Raw genomic sequence first — 22131 nt, 5'->3', positions numbered from 1 at the left:
ATGTAACGAAGTAAATAAAAACTTTGGAACCATACACTTTCAAGGTTTTACAAAAGAAATCACTGTCATAACTTCAAAGTTCTCTTCTGTGACTTCACACCACAGATCCATCAATACTTCACTATAGTGTGAAAACAGCTGCCCACAGTCCAAATTTGAATATGGAAGACAAAGCATAACACCACACATTTGACAATTTCCACACATCCTGCTGGTTTGGATAGTTGATTTCCCACTACTCTATGAAGGGATTTGCATCCTTTAAGAATACTTTCAGCAGAGACCTGTCATTCTAACAATACATAATAGAGTCTACCATATCAGCATAAAGAAAGTTCATTGCGGTCCCATGGCTGAAGCAAGAACATAGAGCTGTGAATACAGACTTAATTGTGGATCTGAGGCTGCAAGGGTTGTTAGCCCGAATTCTATGTGCAGCACAGTGCATTTCGCTGACTCCTTCACTTATGCTTGAAAGCATCAGACCCTTCATATTTATCAAAATGTTACTGGTTCAATCTCCAAAAATTCATTTATCCACAATAATGAATCAATCTTTACTTACAATGTTTTAACTGATGACATCAGATTTTATGATATTTTTGTACAACAAATCGTACCAAGAATGACGCAGTTTCGACAGATATCAATTAAACTGTATATATTTGTAGTATGTAGGTATAAAAATGAATCACAAAATATACCACTTAAGCTTTACAAACATGTAAATCAACACTGTGCCCATTTGGTTTGCTTCTAATCAGCAAGCCACCACATAGAATACATGACCTCATGCAAATGTGTTTCTGGCGGTAAAACAACATTGACAATAATTATTCAATATTATTTCTACCATTTTGTGAATGAAGTTTTTGGTGACAACATGATCTGTTGTGTAGACTGGGGACTGGGCTAGGTTGAAAGGTACCAGGTGTCATTCTGATTTACATGTTTGCAAAACTAATGTCCCATCTTTGATGTTTCTCACATTTATACTTGCATACTATGAAAATGTCTAGTTTAACTTAGGCAATACATTAAAGATCTCTACAAAACATCCCATGTTTTATACAACACACTGTGCAGAAGTGTCACACTGCTGACAAACTGCTACTGGAATGTAATTAATTTGATATCTCATCTAGAGCATTAGGCCTTAATATGAGAAATAAATAGTTATTTTAAAATTATACAGAATTCTCACAGCTAAGAAAAAAGAAAAAATCCAATAATTATCAGTTTCCAATATAGTAAACTGCTGCCTTCAGGCATGCAACATATTTACATGAGAATGGGGACGAATGTCAAACTTTGTGACGGTTTGTAACAACCGCTCACTTCACATTACATCACTGAAAAGCATAGATTTTGCATTATTTTTTGCTTTATCATTTATTTGAAATTTTCCTGTCCCTGCTGATTGCTAAGCTAACAACCATACAGTTAAGTACAGAAGAATCACATGAGTGATTTGCAAGCAATCTCTTTTGTAGACTGATGCACTTCCCTAGTATTCTACCAAAAAACCGAAGTCTACCACCCACATTACCCCTGACTGAACTTATGTGATCATTCCATTTCATATCCATACAAAGTGTTATACCCAGATATTTGTATGAGTTGGCTGATTCCAACACTGACTCATTGATATTATAGTCATAGGATATAATACTAAATTTTTTTCATTTTGTAAAGTGCACATCTTACATTTCTGAACATTTAAAGCAAGCTGCCAATATCTGCACCACTCTGAAATCTTATCAACGTCTTTCAGATAGTACTTCATTATAGATAACTGCATCATTTGAGGTTACTATAAATATTGTTTGCAAGGTCATTAATATACAACATGAATGGCGAGGGTCCCAACATAATTCACTGGGACACACCTGAAGTTATTGCTACATCTGACAATGACACTCTATCCAAGACAACATGCTGTCTCCTTCCTACCAAAAAGTCCTCAGTCCAGTCATATATTTCACTTAATAATCCATATGATCATACTTTTGACAATAAGCACTGGTGTGGTACTGAGTCAAATTCTTTTCAAGAATCAAGACACACTGTATCTACCTAGTTGCCTTGATCCAAAGCCTTCAGTATGTCATGTGAGAAAAGTATGAGTAGGTTTTCACATGACTGATGTTTTCAAAATCCATGCTGATTGACATTGAAGAGATCATTCTGTTCAAGATATCTCATTATGTTTGAGCTCAGAATTTGCTCTAAGATTCTACAGCAAATCATTGTCAAGGATATTGGATGGCAGTTTTGTGGATTCTTTCTACTACCCCATTTGTAGATGGGTGTGACCAGTGCGTTTTGCAAGAACTGGGCAAAGTTTATTGTTCGAGGACTCTACGATAGATCATAGTTAGGCGAGGGGCTTCTTGCCTTTTTGGAAAATTTAGAGCTCTGAAAAGATAGAGGTCCTGTGCATATCAGAGCGTCATGTAACCAGAGTGTTAGAACAGTTGAATATATAAGATTACAGTGTCTAGCTTCTATAGCCAGAGACTGTGGCCATGTGCATGCGTTGCATTTGTGTGAGTATGTGTGTGTATGTTGTCTATTTATGATGAATTCCTAGTTGGCCGAAAGCTCACTTTCTAACAGACTTTTTGTTGTGCCTATCTCCAACTCACCATCTCCACTATATGGCGAGTAGAAACTCTCGTTTTCATAGTATTGTTACAATCCATCCTGTATGTTCCACTGTTTGAAAAGTTACACTCTAGCATCTTTCTCAAGCAGAACTTACTCAATGGGAAAAGAAGGAGTTGTTACATATATTAAGACAGAACACAAATTCAAAAACATCGAGGCAAGTAGATTGTGTAGTGATCAGCCATAGAGGTATGTGCTTGATAATTAATTCTGAAAAATAGTTCACTTTTAATTGTAACTACACACAGATCATCACTGGAAAATTTTGGGCTTTTTATGAGGAATACAGAGTCCTCACTGTCCTATATGTCAGACAGCAACCAGCAGTTTACAGTCTGTGCTGATTGCAGCATACACTTTCTGTGGTATTCTGATAGGAAAAACGGTCTGGGAACCTTGCTTGGATCCTATAATTTGATATCAGCAATTAACTTTTGAATATTGATAGATATATACAGCAGGACTCTTACTGATAATGTTTTCTTTGATGAAACTCAAATAGCTGTATACCAAATGACAAATACTCTTTCTGATCATGATGCACAATTAGTTAGAGCAAATAAGACAGTGCCTTACAGTATAGATACTCCTCAAGGAAATCAGTTAAAATAATTAGACTCCAGAACAGATTTTTTTAAAGAACAGGTTACAAGAGATAACCTGGGAGGACATTTGTAATGAACCAAAGGCTGACATACAGCTAATCAGAAAGGACATTGAACAGCTGTGTAAAAAACCATGTATCACAAGAGAGATTAAAGTATTGCATGAAAAAAATTAAGATGATAGAAGTTATGTCAATAACTATCAAACTGTTTCACTGCTGACATCATTTTCGAAAATTTTTGAGAGGGTGACGTATTCTAGAGTAGCACCCACCTGAGCAACAATAATATCTTCAGGAAATCAATGTTTGGTTTCAAAAGTGTCACACAACTGAGACTGCCATTTACACATTCGCTTGCCAAATTTTACAGGCATTAAATAACAAAATAGCACCAGCTGGTATTTTCTGTGTTCTATCTAAGGAATTTTACTCCGCAAATCACAATAATCTCCTAAATAAATTGATGTTTTATGCAACTGAAGGTGTAACCATCCAATAGATAACATCATACTTAACTAAAATATGCAGAAAGTTGTACTTAGTTAATTCAACCAATGTAATGAGGGAGATTCTTGTGACTCGGGAGAAATCACATACGAGGTTCCCAAAGGGGGGTCGACAGAAGCGTCCGATCCCACGCGTCGGCTTTGACCCGTGACGTAAGGGTGTTGTCGTGTGTGACGTCATGACGGCGCGGAGTTTGGTTTGAGTGTGGCTGTCTCCAGTTCTGTTTTATCTTATTTTATTTACTTTTCTGATCTGTTCGTTCTATCACGTGAGATTTTTTTTTTTTTAATTTAAAAATGTTATTACTTATTTTAATTATCTGTTTCCTCCAATTTCTGTTTTAGTTTATTATATTTATCTTTCTGATCTGTTCGTTCTATCCCGTGAGATTTTTTTTTAAAAAAGACAAAAAACACTTATCAGCTACTGAAGCATATTTATCTTCTATGGGTTGCTGGGGTTACGACCCCTGGGGAGGTGGGTGGGTATTCATGCATGGCTGTCTTCACTTACACGTTGTAGCTACACAAGGTGTCTAAATTTGTTTATATTTAGTTTGCCCCACCCAAAACACCCCATTTCCCGCGCTTGTCCCGTTAGTATCATTAGGCTTCTTGTGGAAAGTGTGTGTGTTTGTTTTTGTTTCCGCCATATTTGTGACGTCATGGGTCAAAGCAGACGGGCGGGATCGGACGCTTCCGTATTTCTCCCAAAGGCTCAATCTTAGGTCCATCACTGTTCCTTGCATGTGTATGATGATGATGATGTTTGGTTTGTGGGGCACTCAACTGCGTGGTTATCAGCGCCCGTACAAGTTCCCAACCTTTGCTCAGTCCAATTTCGCCACTTTCCTGGATGATGATGAAATGATGAGGACAACACAAACACCCAGTCATCTCGAGGCAGGTGAAAATCCCTGACCCCGCCGGGAATCGAACCCGGGACCCCGTGCTCAGGAAGCGAGAACGCTACCGCGAGACCACGAGCGGCGGACTTACATGTGTAAATGATCTTTCTCCTAATATACAATAAGCAGAATAAGTTCTTTTTGTGGGTGACACTAGTATTGTAATCAATCCAAGCATACATACAGCAACGAAAGGAATGGCAAACAGTGTTATTAAAAGTATAATTGCCTGGTTTTGTGCAAATGGTCTCACTCTCAATTTCAGAAAGAGACAACATATGCACTTCTGCATATCTATACGCACTACACCAATGATAACACTAACAAATGCTGAGGAAACAATACATAGAGCAAAAACTTAAAATTTTGAGGTATCCAGATTGATGAGAATTTAAAATGGAAAAACACATTCTGAAACTCCTAAAACAACAACATTCATCCACATTTTCACCTTACAATCACTGTAAATCCTGGGGAAAGACAAAGCAGTAAGCTGACATACTTTGAGTATGTTCATTCAATAATGTCAAACGAAATTATGTTCTGAGGTAACTTATCTTTAAGAGAGTCTTCATTATTCAGGAACATGCTATAAGAATAATACATGGTGCTCTCACATGATCATCTTGTAGGCATCTGTTTAAAGAGTTAGACCTTCTGACTACTACTTCTCAGAATATTTCTGTTTGTAGTAAATAATGTACTGCAATTAAGAGGCATCAATGATATACCAGTAGAATTACAACACCAGATGAAAAAAACTGACATTCAGTACTCCTCATTAAGGTTGTATTTTGCACAACGCTGTAACAAAAATTTTTACTCCCATGATATAACATGTCTGACAACAACAAAGTAAAATTTGAAACAAATTGAAACAGTTTCTCCCCGACAATTCCTCCTACTCCACAGAAAAAATTTCTGTTATTATAATGCATAAAGGTGAAGGATAGGAATTACTAATTCACACTTTATGTTAAAAAAAGTCTGCATACAGCCACATTAACAAATTAATTTGCTATTTAAATGTAAAATGAATCATTGTAGGCCTACATCATTATGATTTATTGTGTGAATCATCCATGGAACATGAGACCACGCACATGTAAAAACGTTTCATGTCTACAACATCTTCAACCATGTCAACTGTGTGTTTTGATTTAAATATGTGTATGTTGTACAAAAATGAGTCCAAGGGCAAATAAACAAATGTTATTTACGAAATTTTTCACAATTAAATTCTGCATGTACTTGTCACCGTGACTTTTATTGGTCCAGTAAACTGCCTTTCGTATAGGTATGTTCTTGTAATATAGGACACGTCATTTTGATTACATCTAGACAATATACATATAATAGATTAAGCAGTAAAAACATATAATAGCTTCCACATTATACATGTGCGTATCCACGTGTGTATGTTCACTATATATCATCTATTGAATAGGTTTAGAATATGGATAAAATAAAAATAAAATAAAAATGCGTAATTCTCTTCAGATATTATAAAAATAAATTGCATAAATTTGGTATAGTTCATAAGAAATGACACTGCTTATTTCTAACGTGTCAATATGGCTGGGAATAAAGAAGCCTAAACTAGCACCGCTCCAAACGTACTGAAGTGAAAAAACTGTACGACCGATTCTCAGTAAAATCACGTTAAGTTTTCATGTAACGGTACGGACTGTGGAAATGACATCGGTAAGCTCCTGGTAACGATTTGTTTGTTTTGATTATATCAGCTAAAACGTGTCGTTCCACGCCTAAACATTACTGGAGGCACCTCTAAATAGCATAAAAACTGAAATGTTTAAATGGTTTTACAGACGTGTCCTGTAGCACGATTTATTCTGGGCGTAAAAATGTCACTGAAAAGTTCGGAGGCTAATTCGTGTTGCATCACAATACGATACGGGTTAGGTGGAATATAATGCGACAAACTAAACGTCTGGGATCAGTTTTTAAAGGTCAAGGTTTATTTGTTGTAGATGAGGTACATGTAATTTACACCTCACAATACGTAAGGCAAGCAGTGTTTCTTTCATTAAAAATCATTTCCATTGCGAGCAGAAGCAATTTGGACACTGCGACTGCCATTCATAAAATGCAGTACTTATCACATTTTCAACATTCGCGACAATTCAACACCTATTACCACTCAGCACTGACTACAATGACCTTAGCAAAACCAGCGAAATTCTTATTTGATACTCACGCAGCCTTGTTTACGTCTTCCATTTCCAAAGCAAAATAGATACACTTCAGTGCGCCAGAGATGATAACAAATTTTATTGTTCAATGTTTTATTCAGTTCTTCGATTACGACGAAATCAATGTAGTCAAATTGTCAATACATAGTATTGGCATACAGTTTGAAAACAAATGAAGAACCATACGCGAAATGAAATGTTCTCATGAACGGAAAGAAGGAAGCACCGATAACAGTATTTGAAATGTTTTGCGCCATGTAGACTACGAAGAAGTGAGGAGTGAATCCTAAGAACGCAACGTATTCGACAGATACCAAAATTAGGGTTTAGCTTCACGTCGCTGACTGGTTATAAAAGATGGACATTCTGTCCTTTAAAAAAAAAAGAAACTTGGAAAATGTGAATAGGCAAATGGGGATTTGAATTCCGTTCCTCTGGAATGCTAGTAGTCCTTTGTTTTACTTGGTGCGTCACCTGAGTGGGCAGTGGGCACCATCGTATCTCTGGACTAATGTCAGTAAATAGTGGAAGTGGAGGGGGAGATCAAAATTCCGACTTCTCATTCGTGATTTCCGTAATTTCTCAACTATCGTTTCCCTTAAGTAGATAGGCTGGAAATGTAGAAATTAGTCCAAGAACAAAATGCAGTTAGGCACAAAATTGAAAAGCATATTTATTTATGGATACCTTTTGTGTACGATAGATCTGTAAGGTACACATATAATTAAAGAATTAGACCTCTAATATTATTATAGAGCTAAAATAAAAATCTTGATGTTCTAGTTGAATAAACAGCCGTGTACAACCAACCACCCTTCAGACAGTTTTTTTTTTAAGTCTTATTGTTAACTATTTACTGTCCACCAGAGTTAATTAGAAATTTGTGGTAAGGACTATGGGACCAAACTTCTGGGGTCATCGGTTCTTAGGCTTACGCATTACTTAAACTAACTTACGCTAAAGACAACACAATCACCCATGCCCGAGGTAGGACTGGAGCCTCCGACCGTGGGAGCCGCGCTAACCGTGACAAGACGCCTGAGACCTCATGGCTACCTCGCGCTGCCAGAGTTGATTAAGTTACTGTTGTGGCATATATTGTTTGTCTGTTAACTTTGCCCTTTGGTGTGCTAATTTATCATAAATGTCTCTTTCAATAACATAAATTTCTTATTTGTAAATTTCTCTAAAATTTTAAATATAGCATACAGTACTACAGTAAATATTCATAATCATCATCTTTCTGACTCTTTTTTAATATGCTAATTACTTTAGATGTTTTGCACGACTACGGATAAGCACTTATTTGAGAAGAATTGCAAATTTTTGTTAAAAACTATTATTGTGTAGGCACACTAATTCACAACTATAATACCGGTTAGTGAAATCACTCTTTCGTTTATGCCTTGTGCATATAAAGTAAACTGTCACTCCCCTCTATCCAGTATTTTCTTTTTCGATATCATCGTTATTAATATTTACATCTATACTTTGCAAACCAGCGGGAGACGCATAGCAGAGGGTATATTGTGTTATATAGTACAAAATTTCACAAAAAACATTCTGCAGCGCTAGTATGTGATTATTTTTATTGGCGTTATGTAACTTACACTTAAACGTAATGACGGAACATTCTCACATAAATTGACATACTCCACGGCGTAGTGCTTTGTTTTCCTATTGAGCACCAAGTATTTCACCAAGATGACGGACTACTTATAAGTAGAGTTTAGTAACTTCCTGTGTAAATCGCTTATACTCTGGCCGAATCCACAAAACGGAGACAACAGAGGTGACCGAATATGGGGATCGATGAAATAGTAATGGAAGCAACGTTGGCCCCAATCTTGGCGCGAATCCGTCGCTTGTCGGTATTTCGACGTTGAAGAACCTTGAGGCAATATCGATACGCCAACCACACATTGGCGTGAACTGTGATTGCTTTCCATCATCGTAGCTTCAGCGTAGAAGTCATTTATTACGCTCGTTCGTTCACTTGAGTGAATATTTTGAACAGCAAAATCAAGCTTTTGAAACTGTTTCCTGCAGCAAGCAGTAGAAGTGTCACTGCCAAAAAAACTTCAGCAGGTATAGCCTCCATCCAAAACGTGTCTCTCCTTTTTATTTTGGGTTCAATCATTTGAAGAAGCCGCTCAAAATCTGTCATTCACTTACGACAAAAGCTATGGAATTGCCCAGAGGGTTCACGATTATAGTGGTCTAATAACTTACGTCCGTCATACCTGTACCAAAAATGATAAATAAAATCAAGCTGGTAGAATTTTATTTATAGCATATGGTAGCTTATACCTTATTTAGAACTTGCTGATTCCAGTATGTGTGAAGCGATATAGCTATAGAGTTTTTTGTGTGGTTTCCTTTTTTTGTTTTGTAATGGGTAAATGTAATTATTCACGCTCAATGGCCACGATCTGTACGCCAGACATGTTGACATTGGTCCTATACGAGTTCAAGTGAATGTTGGCTCCGTTGTGCAGCGGCTGTCTTAATACTCGTAAGAAGGCAGCGATATATTTCTTTTTACATCGGTTTTCATTAGATTGCAAATACTGTGACCACGATCTGTACGCCAGACATGTTGACGTTGGTCCCATACGAATTCAGTTGAATATTGGCTCCATTGTGTAGCCGCTGTCTTAGTCAATACTCGTAATAGGACAACGGTACATTTCTTAGTCCTTTTTATCTCGGTTTTCGTTAGAGTGCAACGGGAAGAACCCTTCACCACATGCCTCAAAGAGGTTTGCGGAGTGTAAATGTAGAAGTCTATACTTATAGCTTGTTGCTATGAATTGATAATGTTTTATTCAGTGAAAACGTATCTTTTGATATCTTTAAAAGCGACCAATACGTATGCTTTCTCTTTTAAAACATTTACATATCGAAATGCAAACTGTAATAACTCAACCCACATTCAATTCTCCCGCTCATCGTACTTTGTTGCTATTTTGCGGTATTACTTTGACTTTTCAGAAATTATGACAGAGAGAGCCAACGATATAGCAAGAGGCTTTTCTCATTTTTTCACAATAAAATTATTTTTAATTCATAGTAGTGAGTATAAGAAAATGTTATGTCATATGCGCGTTATTTTGTCAAATCACAAATGTAATATACATGTATTTCTAGTATCTACGACGTAAACATTTACGACATTTCGTTTACTGTCCAGGATTGGGTGCCATCTTTACAGTGGGATCTTTGGCACAGTCTATTCTTGTTCTTGAATGTGGTTGTTGTCATTGATGGCAGTCAATGGTTGTGTCGTATTAAGACAGCGGTGTTAGTGGGTAGTTAGTTTTGTAAGTATGTTGAATCAAGCTGCTGTTGAAGCATTATACTCCGCTACTTACGTAGAGAATTACCTGGATTGTGTGGAAAACCTTCCGGACGATTTACAGAGGCTGATTTCTCGTATGAGAGAGCTGGATGTAACGTATCAGGCTTATTTGAAAGAAGTGGAACAACATCAGGAATCCTCGCGTTCGGAAGGAGATTCCAGTGCCAGGCGGCGTAATTTGCTTAGGATACAACAGTCCTTAATTGCTGCTCAGGAAGTGGGCGATGAAAAATTACAGATAGTCCAACAAATACAAGATCTAATTGAAAATAAATCTCGACAATTAGATCTGGACTATAGAAATCTAGATTTTCGGAAGGATCAGGAAAATCATGAACCTAATCGCGAAACTCACAATCATCATGGTAGTTCCAGCAGTGTGGCAGGCGGCGGTAGCACAAGTACAGGGACTGGGGAACGACAGTCTAAACGCGCTAGACGTACGTTAACTGAAAGTGTCACAGGTTTGGATATTGTTAACACATCAGAAGTTTCTGTCCCGGAACCTGCAGCAACGCGAAGCAGTACGGGTGGAGGAAATACGTCTAGCAACGCAACTTGCAACAGTAAAAAAGGTAACAGTACAAGCAAAAAGAAAAAACGTAAATCGCGACAGTCCCAACAGCAAGTACAACAACAGCGTGAAGATACCCCGCCCCAAGATGATGAACTGGCCATCGACCCCGATGAACCAACATATTGTTTGTGTGACCAAATATCGTATGGCGAGATGATCCTCTGTGATAATGACCTCTGTCCGATAGAGTGGTTTCATTTCTCTTGTGTTGCTCTTGCTACAAAGCCCAAAGGTAAATGGTTTTGCCCCAAATGTCGTGGTGATAGACCGAATGTAATGAAGCCGAAAGCACAATTTCTAAAAGAGCTTGAACGATACAATAAAGAGAAAGAAGAAAAAGCGTAATGAATGGGTGGCATGCACTCTGTGCAGTGAATCACAGCGTTTGTGTTTTTTTTTCTTTTTAGTACTGTACTGTGGAATTATTCAGTCAGTCTGTATATATACTGGTGTAGAAGATAGTACTAAAATCTCTTCATTGCTTTTGCCGTTTTTGGTTGAGAGTTTAACAGGTTCATGTGCATACAAAAGTAAGCGTCTGTTTTTGTTACGGTACTGTCAAACATGTACTGTACACACCTCTGAATATATTTTCTCATTGTGAAGAACATTACAGACAAGATTTTTACTTATTGCCTTGTTCTGTACACTAAAGTTTTTCTCACATCTGGTACACAAAGATGCTTAGGTAACAATAATTTGTGACCATAACAGTGATCCTTTGTGCAGCCGTACAAACGTTCTCAATAGCAAACATTCGTCTATTGTATGACATGTTTGTTTAAATGGTCTGAATCAGAATTATATTTAAAATCTGTTTATTTATTTTTCCCACACTGGGATTAAAGTTTTATTTGCATGTAAACATGAAACTATGCTAATTTTTTTCCTTCTTTGTGAAAAAGTGCAGTAAATTAAAGGTAAATACAGAGTTCACTTTGTACAAAGCTTATATTATTAAAAGCTGAACTCTGTAGTTCCTGCCATACATAAAAATAAATAGATTGAGAAATGATGACTATCAGTATTTTCCCCAAGCAAAGAATGCTGTTTATGTTCTCATTTGAGCCTAATAGTTTATATGCAACTTTTTATATGTTAAATAAATTTATCGGTGAACAACTGTATCATGCTTTTAACTGATTCAAAATGAAAACTTTATCCACTGTTAAATTTTGTGTTGTTGTAATATGGTGACCAGCATTGGCGGTAAAGTTATATAGGCCCATGACTAAAAGATGTGTGGGTGTGGTGGATGTGAGGAAGATGTTTGAGAGGTGTCTTGTATGTGCTTATGTTAGGGAATCAAAGTATGAATTATTATGATAACTTTCACACATTTGACATTTATTCTCTGCATTTGTTCTGGGAAGTTTACTTTGTGTAGATGTACATGTTAACATGGAGTAAAAGGGAGAATAACAATTATTTTAAGATTCATTCAGAAAAGAGTCTGTAGTACATGTTGTTTTGCAAAGTGTTTCAAAATTAATTTTGTGAATTCAAGTTTTGTAGTGGGCAGAAAGTGAAAAACAGTTTTATAAGACCTAAAGTTTACAATGGGCCACCCATATCTTTGGTATAATAATAATTATTTTAGATAATGTTTTTCTCCCACATATTCTGTGAAGGTGGAGTAGCTATTTACTGTGAAACTGTTAGTTACTACATTTGCTTTCTCCGCTGAGGGTCATCATTGCATTTCGATAACAGTGGTGAGCAAGGGATATATTTTGAAAAAACAATACATATACTGTATAGCCTAAAAATATCAGAGTTTAATGAAATTGGAGTACTTTGTATCCCCAGAAGTAATGAGAGAGGGGAACATGTTTTAGATGCTGGTGTTTCTATTGCAGCAGTCATATGTTTCAGAATATCAGTTATCTTTTTAGTGTCCTTTACATATGCTGTACTTCAGGTAACAAAAGAAGCAGCTAGACAGTGATACTAGGATTGGCACAACTGCTTTTTTTTTTTTTTATCTGTCACATAACCCCAGTTTGTATTTGTGTCTATGACAAAGAACAGATGTTGCTTCATCTCTGTCAATGATGATTGTTTCATGTCTTTTAGGTTTGATACAGCCAGCAGCCTTTTGTGCTACATGGCTGAAACCTGGCTGCTAGTTGTTGCAGCAGCTCTCCTTTTTCACTACAAAGTGTATAAGTGTGTGAGGGAAATTTAGGAATGTCAACCATACAGTGTCACATATTATTTTGCAAGAACATAGGTTTCAGTGTTTAGTCCAAGAATACATTGTGTTGCAAAAAGTTTGACTTCAGTTACAGTAGCTTAATTTGAGACTTCTACACAACAATAGGAATGTAGTGAAGGTTGATGTGAGACAAAGTGTTCCATCATACAGAACCTGTTAGTAACTATTGTTGCTCAGTTTCACTCAAATTTAAATATCGCTCCATGGAATTTTAGAATGACAGGATGTTCGTAACTTCTTACTACAGTATTTTCGAGCAATTTACAGCCCGTGTTCAGGTAAAAATAATTTGATTTTACTCTTATATCCAACCTTCTTGAATAGCTGCACATGGAACCAACTCTCCCAGGATTCTGGCATGTGCACCAGGCCTGGATCTAATCCGCCTCTCAGTTAATGAGGGCCACTGTACTGGCCAGCCTGGATGTGGTTTTTTAGTTGTTTTTTCACAAATGTCTAGGTGAGTACTGAGCTGGTACCCATGTCCTGCCACAGCTACATAGTTGGAAAATCTCAAATGTTGGCACACTGTTAGATGGATAACTCATCCCACACACAATTGGTGTGGGTTTACACCAATTCAGTCCCCAGCTGGTGAAGGAGTGGTGACAGGAATGGCACCCGGCCTCCCTCGAAGATTAACAATGCCAATTATGATATAACCTTGCTGACCCAGTACAGACACAGGATAAAGACAAAAGGAAAATAAGAGATTTGAAATGTTCAGGTTAAGTAATGCTATTTTTGGTGTCAGTATGGGGACACCCTCACTAATTGGATAAAAAAGATACTGCACACTGGAGTTACTCTAAAGTGCTGCAGAATTGACTTCCTAGCAATCATTGGTAACATGATGTTCCTAATAAGGCTTTAATATGTTTTGCTTGACAGTGACATTGTAGTATCAAATTCAGTGCAGTGTATTTTACTGTTGTTGTGATGTTGCATGTAGGGGTATTGGTAAATTTATTTTATCTATCTGTGAGAAAAGTTCAATCCATGGGAGTTTGCACCTTTTATCCTAAATCATCAAGGCAAGGGGATGATATTTTGGTGAGTACCAGGCCGTGTGGCTATCGAGGGTAATGAACTGAGGGATAGGATAAATCAGCCAAGACTTCCTGTACAATACCAGTGGTGACTACATGTGACGCCCCCCCCCCCCCCCCCCCCTACATTCTCTATTGTTGTTGGATAGCTGGGTCATACCTCATAGTGGGCGAGGAGTGCCTGAAAGAGACAAGACATGGTCAGTAAAACATTTTGGGAGAATGCACTCAGTTTGATAGGCTGAGTAGGACCATTGCTTTAAATAAGACTTTTCCTTTTATGTTGAGCTGCGGCTGAGCCTGTGAAATGGTTAGTTTCATGTTCCGTGGATCATTTACATGATACATCATAAATGAGGTTAAAATATGGACCCCCTCTGAAGTCTTTGTTGTGGTGACACTGATCTGTAGCACAGCCTGAGATCTAGGTTTCTTTATGAGGAGACTTCATGAGCTGGCAAAGCCAATGAATGTGAAAGCATAATAAAGGTAGTTTTACCAAATTAACATGTACCACATACTAATGTTTAAGTTTGAGGCATGTTGAAAAACCTAAAAGGGGGGGGGGGGTCCAATTTGTAACTTTTACCTGTAATGGTGTGAAAGAAGTAATTTTACTTTCACATTGCAGGTTAATTTGTAAATATGGCTACATGCTGGGCATTTGAGTCTTTTATTTATTATTAAGATACACAGGTGTGAGTTAGTTATTCGTACCCACCATCTCTCACTCTTTACAGTAGTAGACATTTCTTGTGCTGAGTGGGAGGAGTTGTCAGGGAGAAACTTTTTCGGTTTCTTTTCAAAATTTACTTTGCTATGTGTCACATGTTATATCACGGGGGCAAAAATTTCTGTTACTCATGGGAATAAAAATTTTTGTTACAGCACTGTGCAATGTGTGTTGTGCAAAAGACAACCTTAATGAGTGTCATTTTTTTTCCTTCTGGTATTGTAATTGTACTGGTATATCATTGTTCCTTTTGAACTGAAGTGGCCTTTTTACAACAAACTCCGCGAGGGAATAAATTTACTGTGTAGAGTTGGTCAACAGATCTAACTCCTTAACTAGACGCCTACGAGAGATCGTGGAAGGACACCACATATTATTCTTACTGCATTGTTTTTGACCAATGAAGACTTTCTTAAAGATAAATTACCCCAGAACATTATCCCATATGACATTATAGTAATGAACAATGCAAAATATGTCAGCTTATTGATTTCTCTCTCTCCCCAAGATTTGCAATGAATAAGTGAAAATATGGCTGAACTAAGTTGTTACAGGAGTTCCAAAATGAGCTTTTTTCCAATGCAAATTCTCATCAGTATGGACAACTCTAGATGTACAGAACTGTATAAGTTCTTTCATTTTGAAACTGAGAGTTAGATTGTTCACAGAAAACCAATCCATTATACTTTTAAGAACATTGTGTACCATTTATTTTGTTGCTGTATGTATGTTTGGTTTTGATAACAATATTAGTCTCATCTTCAAAGAGAACTAATTCTGCTTTCTGTAATTAGATGAAAGACCATTTACTTATGTGAGGAACAGTGGCATTTGAAGTTTGGGAACTGCTTATGTGATTTCTCCCGTCAGAGGATTCCCTGCTGATTAGGGAAGAGTAGTACACAGTGATACAGTCCATTTCAGCTCTTCATAATAATATTATTTGTCCATGTTGATATGACCTGTATCAAAGACATCTTTGACTGTAATGACAGAAAATCTGGTCAGTTGTATCCTTCCTCGTATATTATTGTATCTTTTTGAGAGTCAGAAATTACAATTAACATATATATGTAGAAGTTAAATATCCCACAATACATACAGATAAGAGTAATGTTCTTCTTGTGATCAACTATACAGTTTGGATGTGGTAGACACGTAGATTATGAATGTTAACGATTTAGTGGGTGTGCAAAGTTATTTTGCTGTAGTGTTGTGAACATTTTTTATGATCTATGGAAAACAAAAATTCTTCAAAACTGCCAGTCCATAAAATTTTGATATCCCCCCCCCCCCCCGCTTTTGGTTAGTACCGTATAGTTCTGCGTTCCCTGAAAAGGAGAGCTTCCACTTTTAGGTTGAACAGGTTTTATAAACAATGAAATTTTTGCCATACATAAAACTTGTTTTATTATCACATAACAAGCCCTTAAAAATCAAAACCTAGCCTTATTTAACATAATTTTAATTTTGAAAGATGAGTAAGAGACTCATTTTTCAAGCATCTTAAATGGTTTCAAAATGTATGTGAAAGGTCCAAAGACTTTCAATTTATACAACTTCTGTGCACTCTGTTTTGTATTGACATTAGCTAGTCAGTGAACTAAAAATGTGTTCTACTGCTTCAGTATCATCATTTTATATTGAGTGATGCCTTCCTGTTTAAATAATAGGAACTGGAGGATTTACGATCTTCAAAACACTGTGAACAAGAAGTGAGCACTGATGGTGGTGTTGCTGTCTTTCAGCTGGAAACCTATATCCAGCAGCTGCTCCATGTGGTAGCATAAAGTTCACTACAATTTTGTTTAACTCGTAACTGGTGTCTATAATCTCTGCAATCCTCCAGACTCTCTCTCTCTCTCTCTCTCTCTCTCTCTCTCTCTCTCTCTCTCTCTCTATCTCTCCCCCCCCCCCCCCCCCCCCACCCCCACCCCCACCCCACACACACACACACCTTCTCAGGTTGTGAATCTGAATATTATACTACTGTTTCTGAGGTGTTGGCCGAACAAATGAAATTTCTTCTTCTTTGCTATTTAAAGTGTGTGCGATATGAGTTTTCCCATCACTTTGAGTCCAAAAATGTGTCTTCTGAATTCCTTTCACAGGTGGTTAGTTTGGACCATTCTTCTTTCTTCTGCTCATGGAATTCTTCGATTTCCTCTTTGGACAAAAGAATGAGGGCGATGTGTAAGATTTCACGACTCACTTAAAATCCTCAGCATTCTGAGTCGCGGCTGTATTTGATCCGGAAAGATTATGTTTTGTAGCATGGTGCTTCAGCAGGCCTCCTGCACCATTAAAAGGACCCTTCCCGTGACCAGTAGTACTGTATATCTAGTTAGTTGGCACAAGCAACTTACTCAGTTCAAACAGCTGGTACTGATTTTTAAAATAACTAGGAGCACTATCAAAAATAATGATGGATCTTCTCTGCCCCTGTCTGCAGTTGAAGAATTTTGTGCATTGCTAGCAAAGCATGTGCTGAGTCCTGTCCAGTTTTGTCACTTATAACTGCAACACTTGTGGTCTTGTTTTGAAAATATGTCACTCCTGTAATAATTGAAACCTGGTCATTACTCCAATGATACCCTTGTACTTCTTGTGGGAGAATTGCAGACCAGTTCTCAGCAAAATCATAGTGAAACACTAAAAATAGTTCTTCAGTCTGTACACACCCTTTCACTTCTGCAATGTGTTGTTGTTGCAATTTCTTCAGATGCTGGTGTGTTACTGTTTCACTGACCATTTACCAAGTTCATCAGTGAAACCGTCAAAGGCAACAGTTTTCTTAATTAGTTTATTTTACTCCCATGCCGCATATGTAATTTCTGCATAGTTATCTGCTACGTCTTCCAGGCCAAGTGTGTGTAAAGACAGTGCTCCCTTTCCAGGGCAGTCACCACATTCGTGAAACAAACAAGTGTCTCGCTTTACGGGACAGCCTGCTAATGACTTCACACACCCAACCAAGGTCTCATATGTCAGACGCTCCAGTAATTTCTTCAAAGTTACCACACAAAGTTCAAAATTTACACAGTACACACATAAAAAGACATCTCTAGGTGGGTGTGGAACTACCCACTTAACCGTAGTGCATTAAATTTTGATCGTCCAATGTGTGAAGCTGTATAGTTGCTCTTATAAATTGCTAAAGTTTCTTTAATACTGCGAGTCATGTACCTCTTCACTTTCATAACTTTTTGACCTTGAACTGTAACAGTTATAGAGTCTTTTTTGTTGGCGCTCTGGTGAGAGCAGTCCCATTTATCTTCCAGATGAAATGACTGCACTATTTGAACGCGAGCTGCTTCTACAGGATGACCATAATAGGGATCTGGTCTTCCAAAGACTCCTTTTACAGACCTCACATTTCTTGATTTGTCTACCATGTACTTTGATACTGATTGAATGTGGTTCAACATTGTTTTCTTTGAAAATGTCTCTGGAGTAATAGTTAAAACCTGCACCTTTTCACTGCAGGGTGCACAATATTCAACAGCTGAATTCATGTTTGTGAAAAATTTCTGGCAAGATGTGCAAGAGTGCTTTGGTTCATTTTCCTCTGAAGATGGAATTTCTACTTTGAAGAGTGTGGTCAGTATTGCTGTGGTGTATTCATCCATAGGTTTAGTAATTTCTCTGCGCTTTCTTGATACATAGAGCTTATGACTCGACTTCACTGACCACGGTTTCTTAACAGGACTAACACCTACCTATGTAGTTGACTGATTGAGAGTATTTAATTCTTCCTCTGTTGATGCAAAATCTGCGCCATGGAAGGCTTCGCCTTGTTCAGATACTATCATTGTTGTTGTTCTGTCGAAACGTTGAACACAAAAAGTCATCACTGGAAACATCTGGACTTTGAAACAGAGTCCACAAATGAGAACACTTGTTCACAATGTGGACAAAGTCTGTTTTAATTTTTGTTTGTCTTGTGTATCACTCTTTTATGGATATGCAAATAGGCAGCACACTTCACTCTCCTGCAGCCCCAGTCAGATGATATTTCAAACAGTCCTTTTCACAAAACACACTGCAACTGTGTCAATGGCAAATTCCTCATAAAAACACAGAACTCACTGGATGGTCTAAGATTTCTTAGAAGCCTCTTCAGTAAACAAATTAGCATTAAACAACTACAATACCGAAACCTGCAGTGAAGAACCATGTCAAAGAATCTGACAAGAAACTACAACAAAGTGTAAGAAATATATGCAACAATGAAAGTGAAAAGAAATAACTGCAACCGACAAAATGATAAGAAATAACTGCAACGAAGACAATAGCAATAAACATTGTAACAAAGAAATCAGTAAGCAACGACTTCGGTGAAGACATACATTGCCCTTGAAAGTTAAAAAAATGATTTATTAAAATAAAACCAGTCCAACTTAAAACTGGAAGCTCTCCTTTACAGAGAATGTAGTACTACATGGTACTAATCAACAGAAAAAAATCTGACTTTTCTAGATTGGCGTTTAAAAAAAAAAAAAAAATTCAAAAGGTGACAGTAAAAGAACTTTGACAGATGTCCAGTCGGAGGATACCATTGTAATCATAAAGCAATCATCTCTGACAAAGTATCTAGAACTGTTATAAAGATACAGCATTTTAAATCTTTTTCTGAAATTCACATCTTAAAAATGGTGTTCGCAGTGTCACCTTTGGAGGCCTTATCTCGGGGCAGGAATTTTTTTGGAGAAAACAAAAAAAATACGTGTTCCTTACTTACTCCTGAATTTTAACATACGCTAAATTCAATAACATCACAAACTATGAAGGTAACCCCCCTGCCTGAAGTGATGCGGATTATGCGAGCCAAATGCTGTGACAGCCATGTGCAGTTTCGTGACTTCAACATCTGAGAAAAAGAGGCTATTCAAGAAAGATATTTAAGTGAGCGAAACCTATTGTATCTTAATGTTAATATTGTATTTAACATGTCCATTTATGTTTGATGTATGACTTAAGTCATTCATGTATTAACAATGTAAAAAATCATAACAGTTTCGCTGTGTATTATACGTTGTACACAGTGACACATTTGCAACATCCTTTTAAAACTGCAAGCTCATCTGTTAACTAGCTGTTAAATTATTTTTGTTTCAGTCCATAATGTAGGTATTGAATTGTTCTTCTAAAAAGTTACAAACATTTTGTTCTATAAGAAATGATTTCTTCAAAATCATCTGAAACGTTATTTTTGTTTCACTGTATATTACTCTTCCTACATTGGTTGGATTACTAAGAACAACTTTCTGCATTCTCTTAGTTAGATCTGACATTATCCATTGGTTGACTGCACCATCAGTTGCATAAAACATAACTGTATCTAGGAGGATATTGGCCCACAAAGTCAAATGTGTTAGACAGATCACAGAAAATATAAACTGGTGCAATTTCATTATTTAATGCATGTAGAATTTGGTTGTGTTGTAGAGAAGCAGTTAGTGTATTGCTGAAGATGGCTAAATGGTACAATTTTATGATTACTCTGTTAGCTAGTTGTAAATTTTTGACCAGTGTTTCTGCTTTTATCACATTAAATACAAGTCAGTTTTATTAATAACGTATAATTTTGATTAGTTTATTTTTTGCATTTTATTTCCCATGAAACAGAATGTTGGGGTATAGGTGCAAAAGATTTTTGTGCTTTTTGCTGTTAGTTGAGAAAAAAAAACAACTCATGGGAAAGACATTATAAGACTTTTTTTTTTTGACAATTGCACTCATTTCTGAGGGTTGGTAAATTATCATGCACTTCAAAATTTAAAAAGTTATCACATCGCATTAGTATCAATATTTGCAGTGTGTGTAATTTGCTAAGTTCACCCGTTGGGCATTTGCTGTGTATATCGTCTATTTGCATTTGTGGACTTCATTTAAGCAAATACGTGAAGAAAACAAATTGCAAGTTTGTAGCAGTGGAAGACATTTTAAACTTCCTTTGGAATTTTCCTCATTTATGTCTAACCATTGTGTTTCTATTTGACAGTCTAGTATTTAAAATTAATAGGCCACTTAGCAAACTTGCAGTTACACTTACTAAATAATGATATTCTTGATGCACTTTTTTTATATTAGAAGGCGTATGACAATCCTGTGATTCATTCTAAGTGACCAAAAATAAAATTAAACCTTATACACAAAAAATTGAAACCATAAAAGGAATTATTTAGGTGCTGATGAAAACAGTGGGTTAAATGACAACGGAAATATTCTTGGATGAAGCAAACTTAAATGTGACAAAGTTATTTTGCATTAGTTCCCCCTTAATTCCTCAAGTGAATGCTATGGCAGTTCCATTACATAGTCTAGTTCTGTCATCTGCACTAGTCTTATCAACCGTTAATTTGTGATCTGCCTCTGATTTCACACTTGAGGTGGAGTCTCTAACAAACAGTGGGAAGTATATAAAAACATTAGCTCATCATAGTGTTTGCATCAGACTAGCCTTTTTTCATGGAAATGTAAGGGACTCTCCAAAAATAAAATCTCATTTTTTGTTTGGATATTTATGTGTGTATAGTAAAATATTCGTAATAATCTTCTTAACTAACTAGAAAGAAATATATGAAAGTTATGATGCTGCACATTCAAAAACTATTCAGTAGCAACTACCATGAGAGGTGCTCAGTGCAGTCTATTAATGTGGAGCGCACTGAGAAAGTGTCCATGAGAGGCAACATGTTACGCAAGAAGTTTTCTTGCTGGGTGGTGTTACAATGCGGTGGATTCGTACACGAGACAACAAAACTGGTACCAATCATGAGGTTGTACAGCAATGGCAGTTCTGTAGATGCATGTGTGCATAGATTGCAAAAATTGAGTTATTTGATAAAATGTTCTTGTACATGATGGGTTGATTAAACTAAGTCAAACTTTGTAGAGCAAGATTATTAATTTGTGTTAAAATAAGTATTCCTGATGTTTCGGCACAGAAAGAGCAATTTCAACTCTTAGGCTATAGGAAGGAAAATAGTGACAGTGAGAATTTGTGTCTTGCCAGTAGACATTCTTGGTCAATACAAAATCAAGCTACAGTTCAATAAAATATTTATTTTTGTGAACAGGTGCTACTACGGGTCATGTGAAGGACAGACTGTAAATCATACATTTTTCCATTCAGCAGAGAGGTTATTAGCATTTTTTTTCCAAGTTATGTCATGGTCAACACACTAGTCCATGTGATGTGTGACAAGTAAACATAAATTCATGGTTATAATCGGGTGTATTATTTTTTTCTGAATGATGTGCAAGAACTTCAAGCCATACCAGAT

The 22131-nt window shown here is 36.8% G+C and overlaps 2 protein-coding genes across 2 annotated transcripts in view; one reads left to right on the top strand and one right to left on the bottom strand.

The window, feature by feature from the left end:
* Window positions 1-7129, bottom strand: part of LOC126168251 (set1/Ash2 histone methyltransferase complex subunit ASH2-like) — a 91975-nt gene extending 84846 nt beyond the window's left edge. Inside the window, exon 1 of the mRNA XM_049920541.1 lies at window positions 6910-7129. Within this exon, the coding sequence (XP_049776498.1) occupies window positions 6910-6932 (23 nt within the window). The 5' untranslated portion in view covers window positions 6933-7129. The remainder of the gene's footprint in view (window positions 1-6909) is intronic.
* A 3021-nt stretch (window positions 7130-10150) lies between these two features.
* Window positions 10151-11954, top strand: LOC126155110 (inhibitor of growth protein 1). The gene has a single exon (XM_049916211.1). It carries the CDS (start codon window positions 10234-10236, stop codon window positions 11185-11187), a length of 954 nt encoding a protein of 317 aa, XP_049772168.1. The 5' UTR covers window positions 10151-10233; the 3' UTR covers window positions 11188-11954.
* Window positions 11955-22131: the final 10177 nt, after the last annotated feature.

Source organism: Schistocerca cancellata, chromosome 1, assembly GCF_023864275.1.
Source record: "Schistocerca cancellata isolate TAMUIC-IGC-003103 chromosome 1, iqSchCanc2.1, whole genome shotgun sequence".
Classification (NCBI taxonomy): Eukaryota; Metazoa; Arthropoda; class Insecta; order Orthoptera; family Acrididae; genus Schistocerca; species Schistocerca cancellata.
This window is presented reverse-complemented; position numbering and strand designations above follow the sequence as displayed.

Excerpts from the sequence above, each read along its gene's own strand:
- LOC126155110 (XM_049916211.1), top strand. The coding sequence starts at position 10,234 with ATGTTGAATCAAGCTGCTGTTGAAGCATTATACTCCGCTACTTACGTA.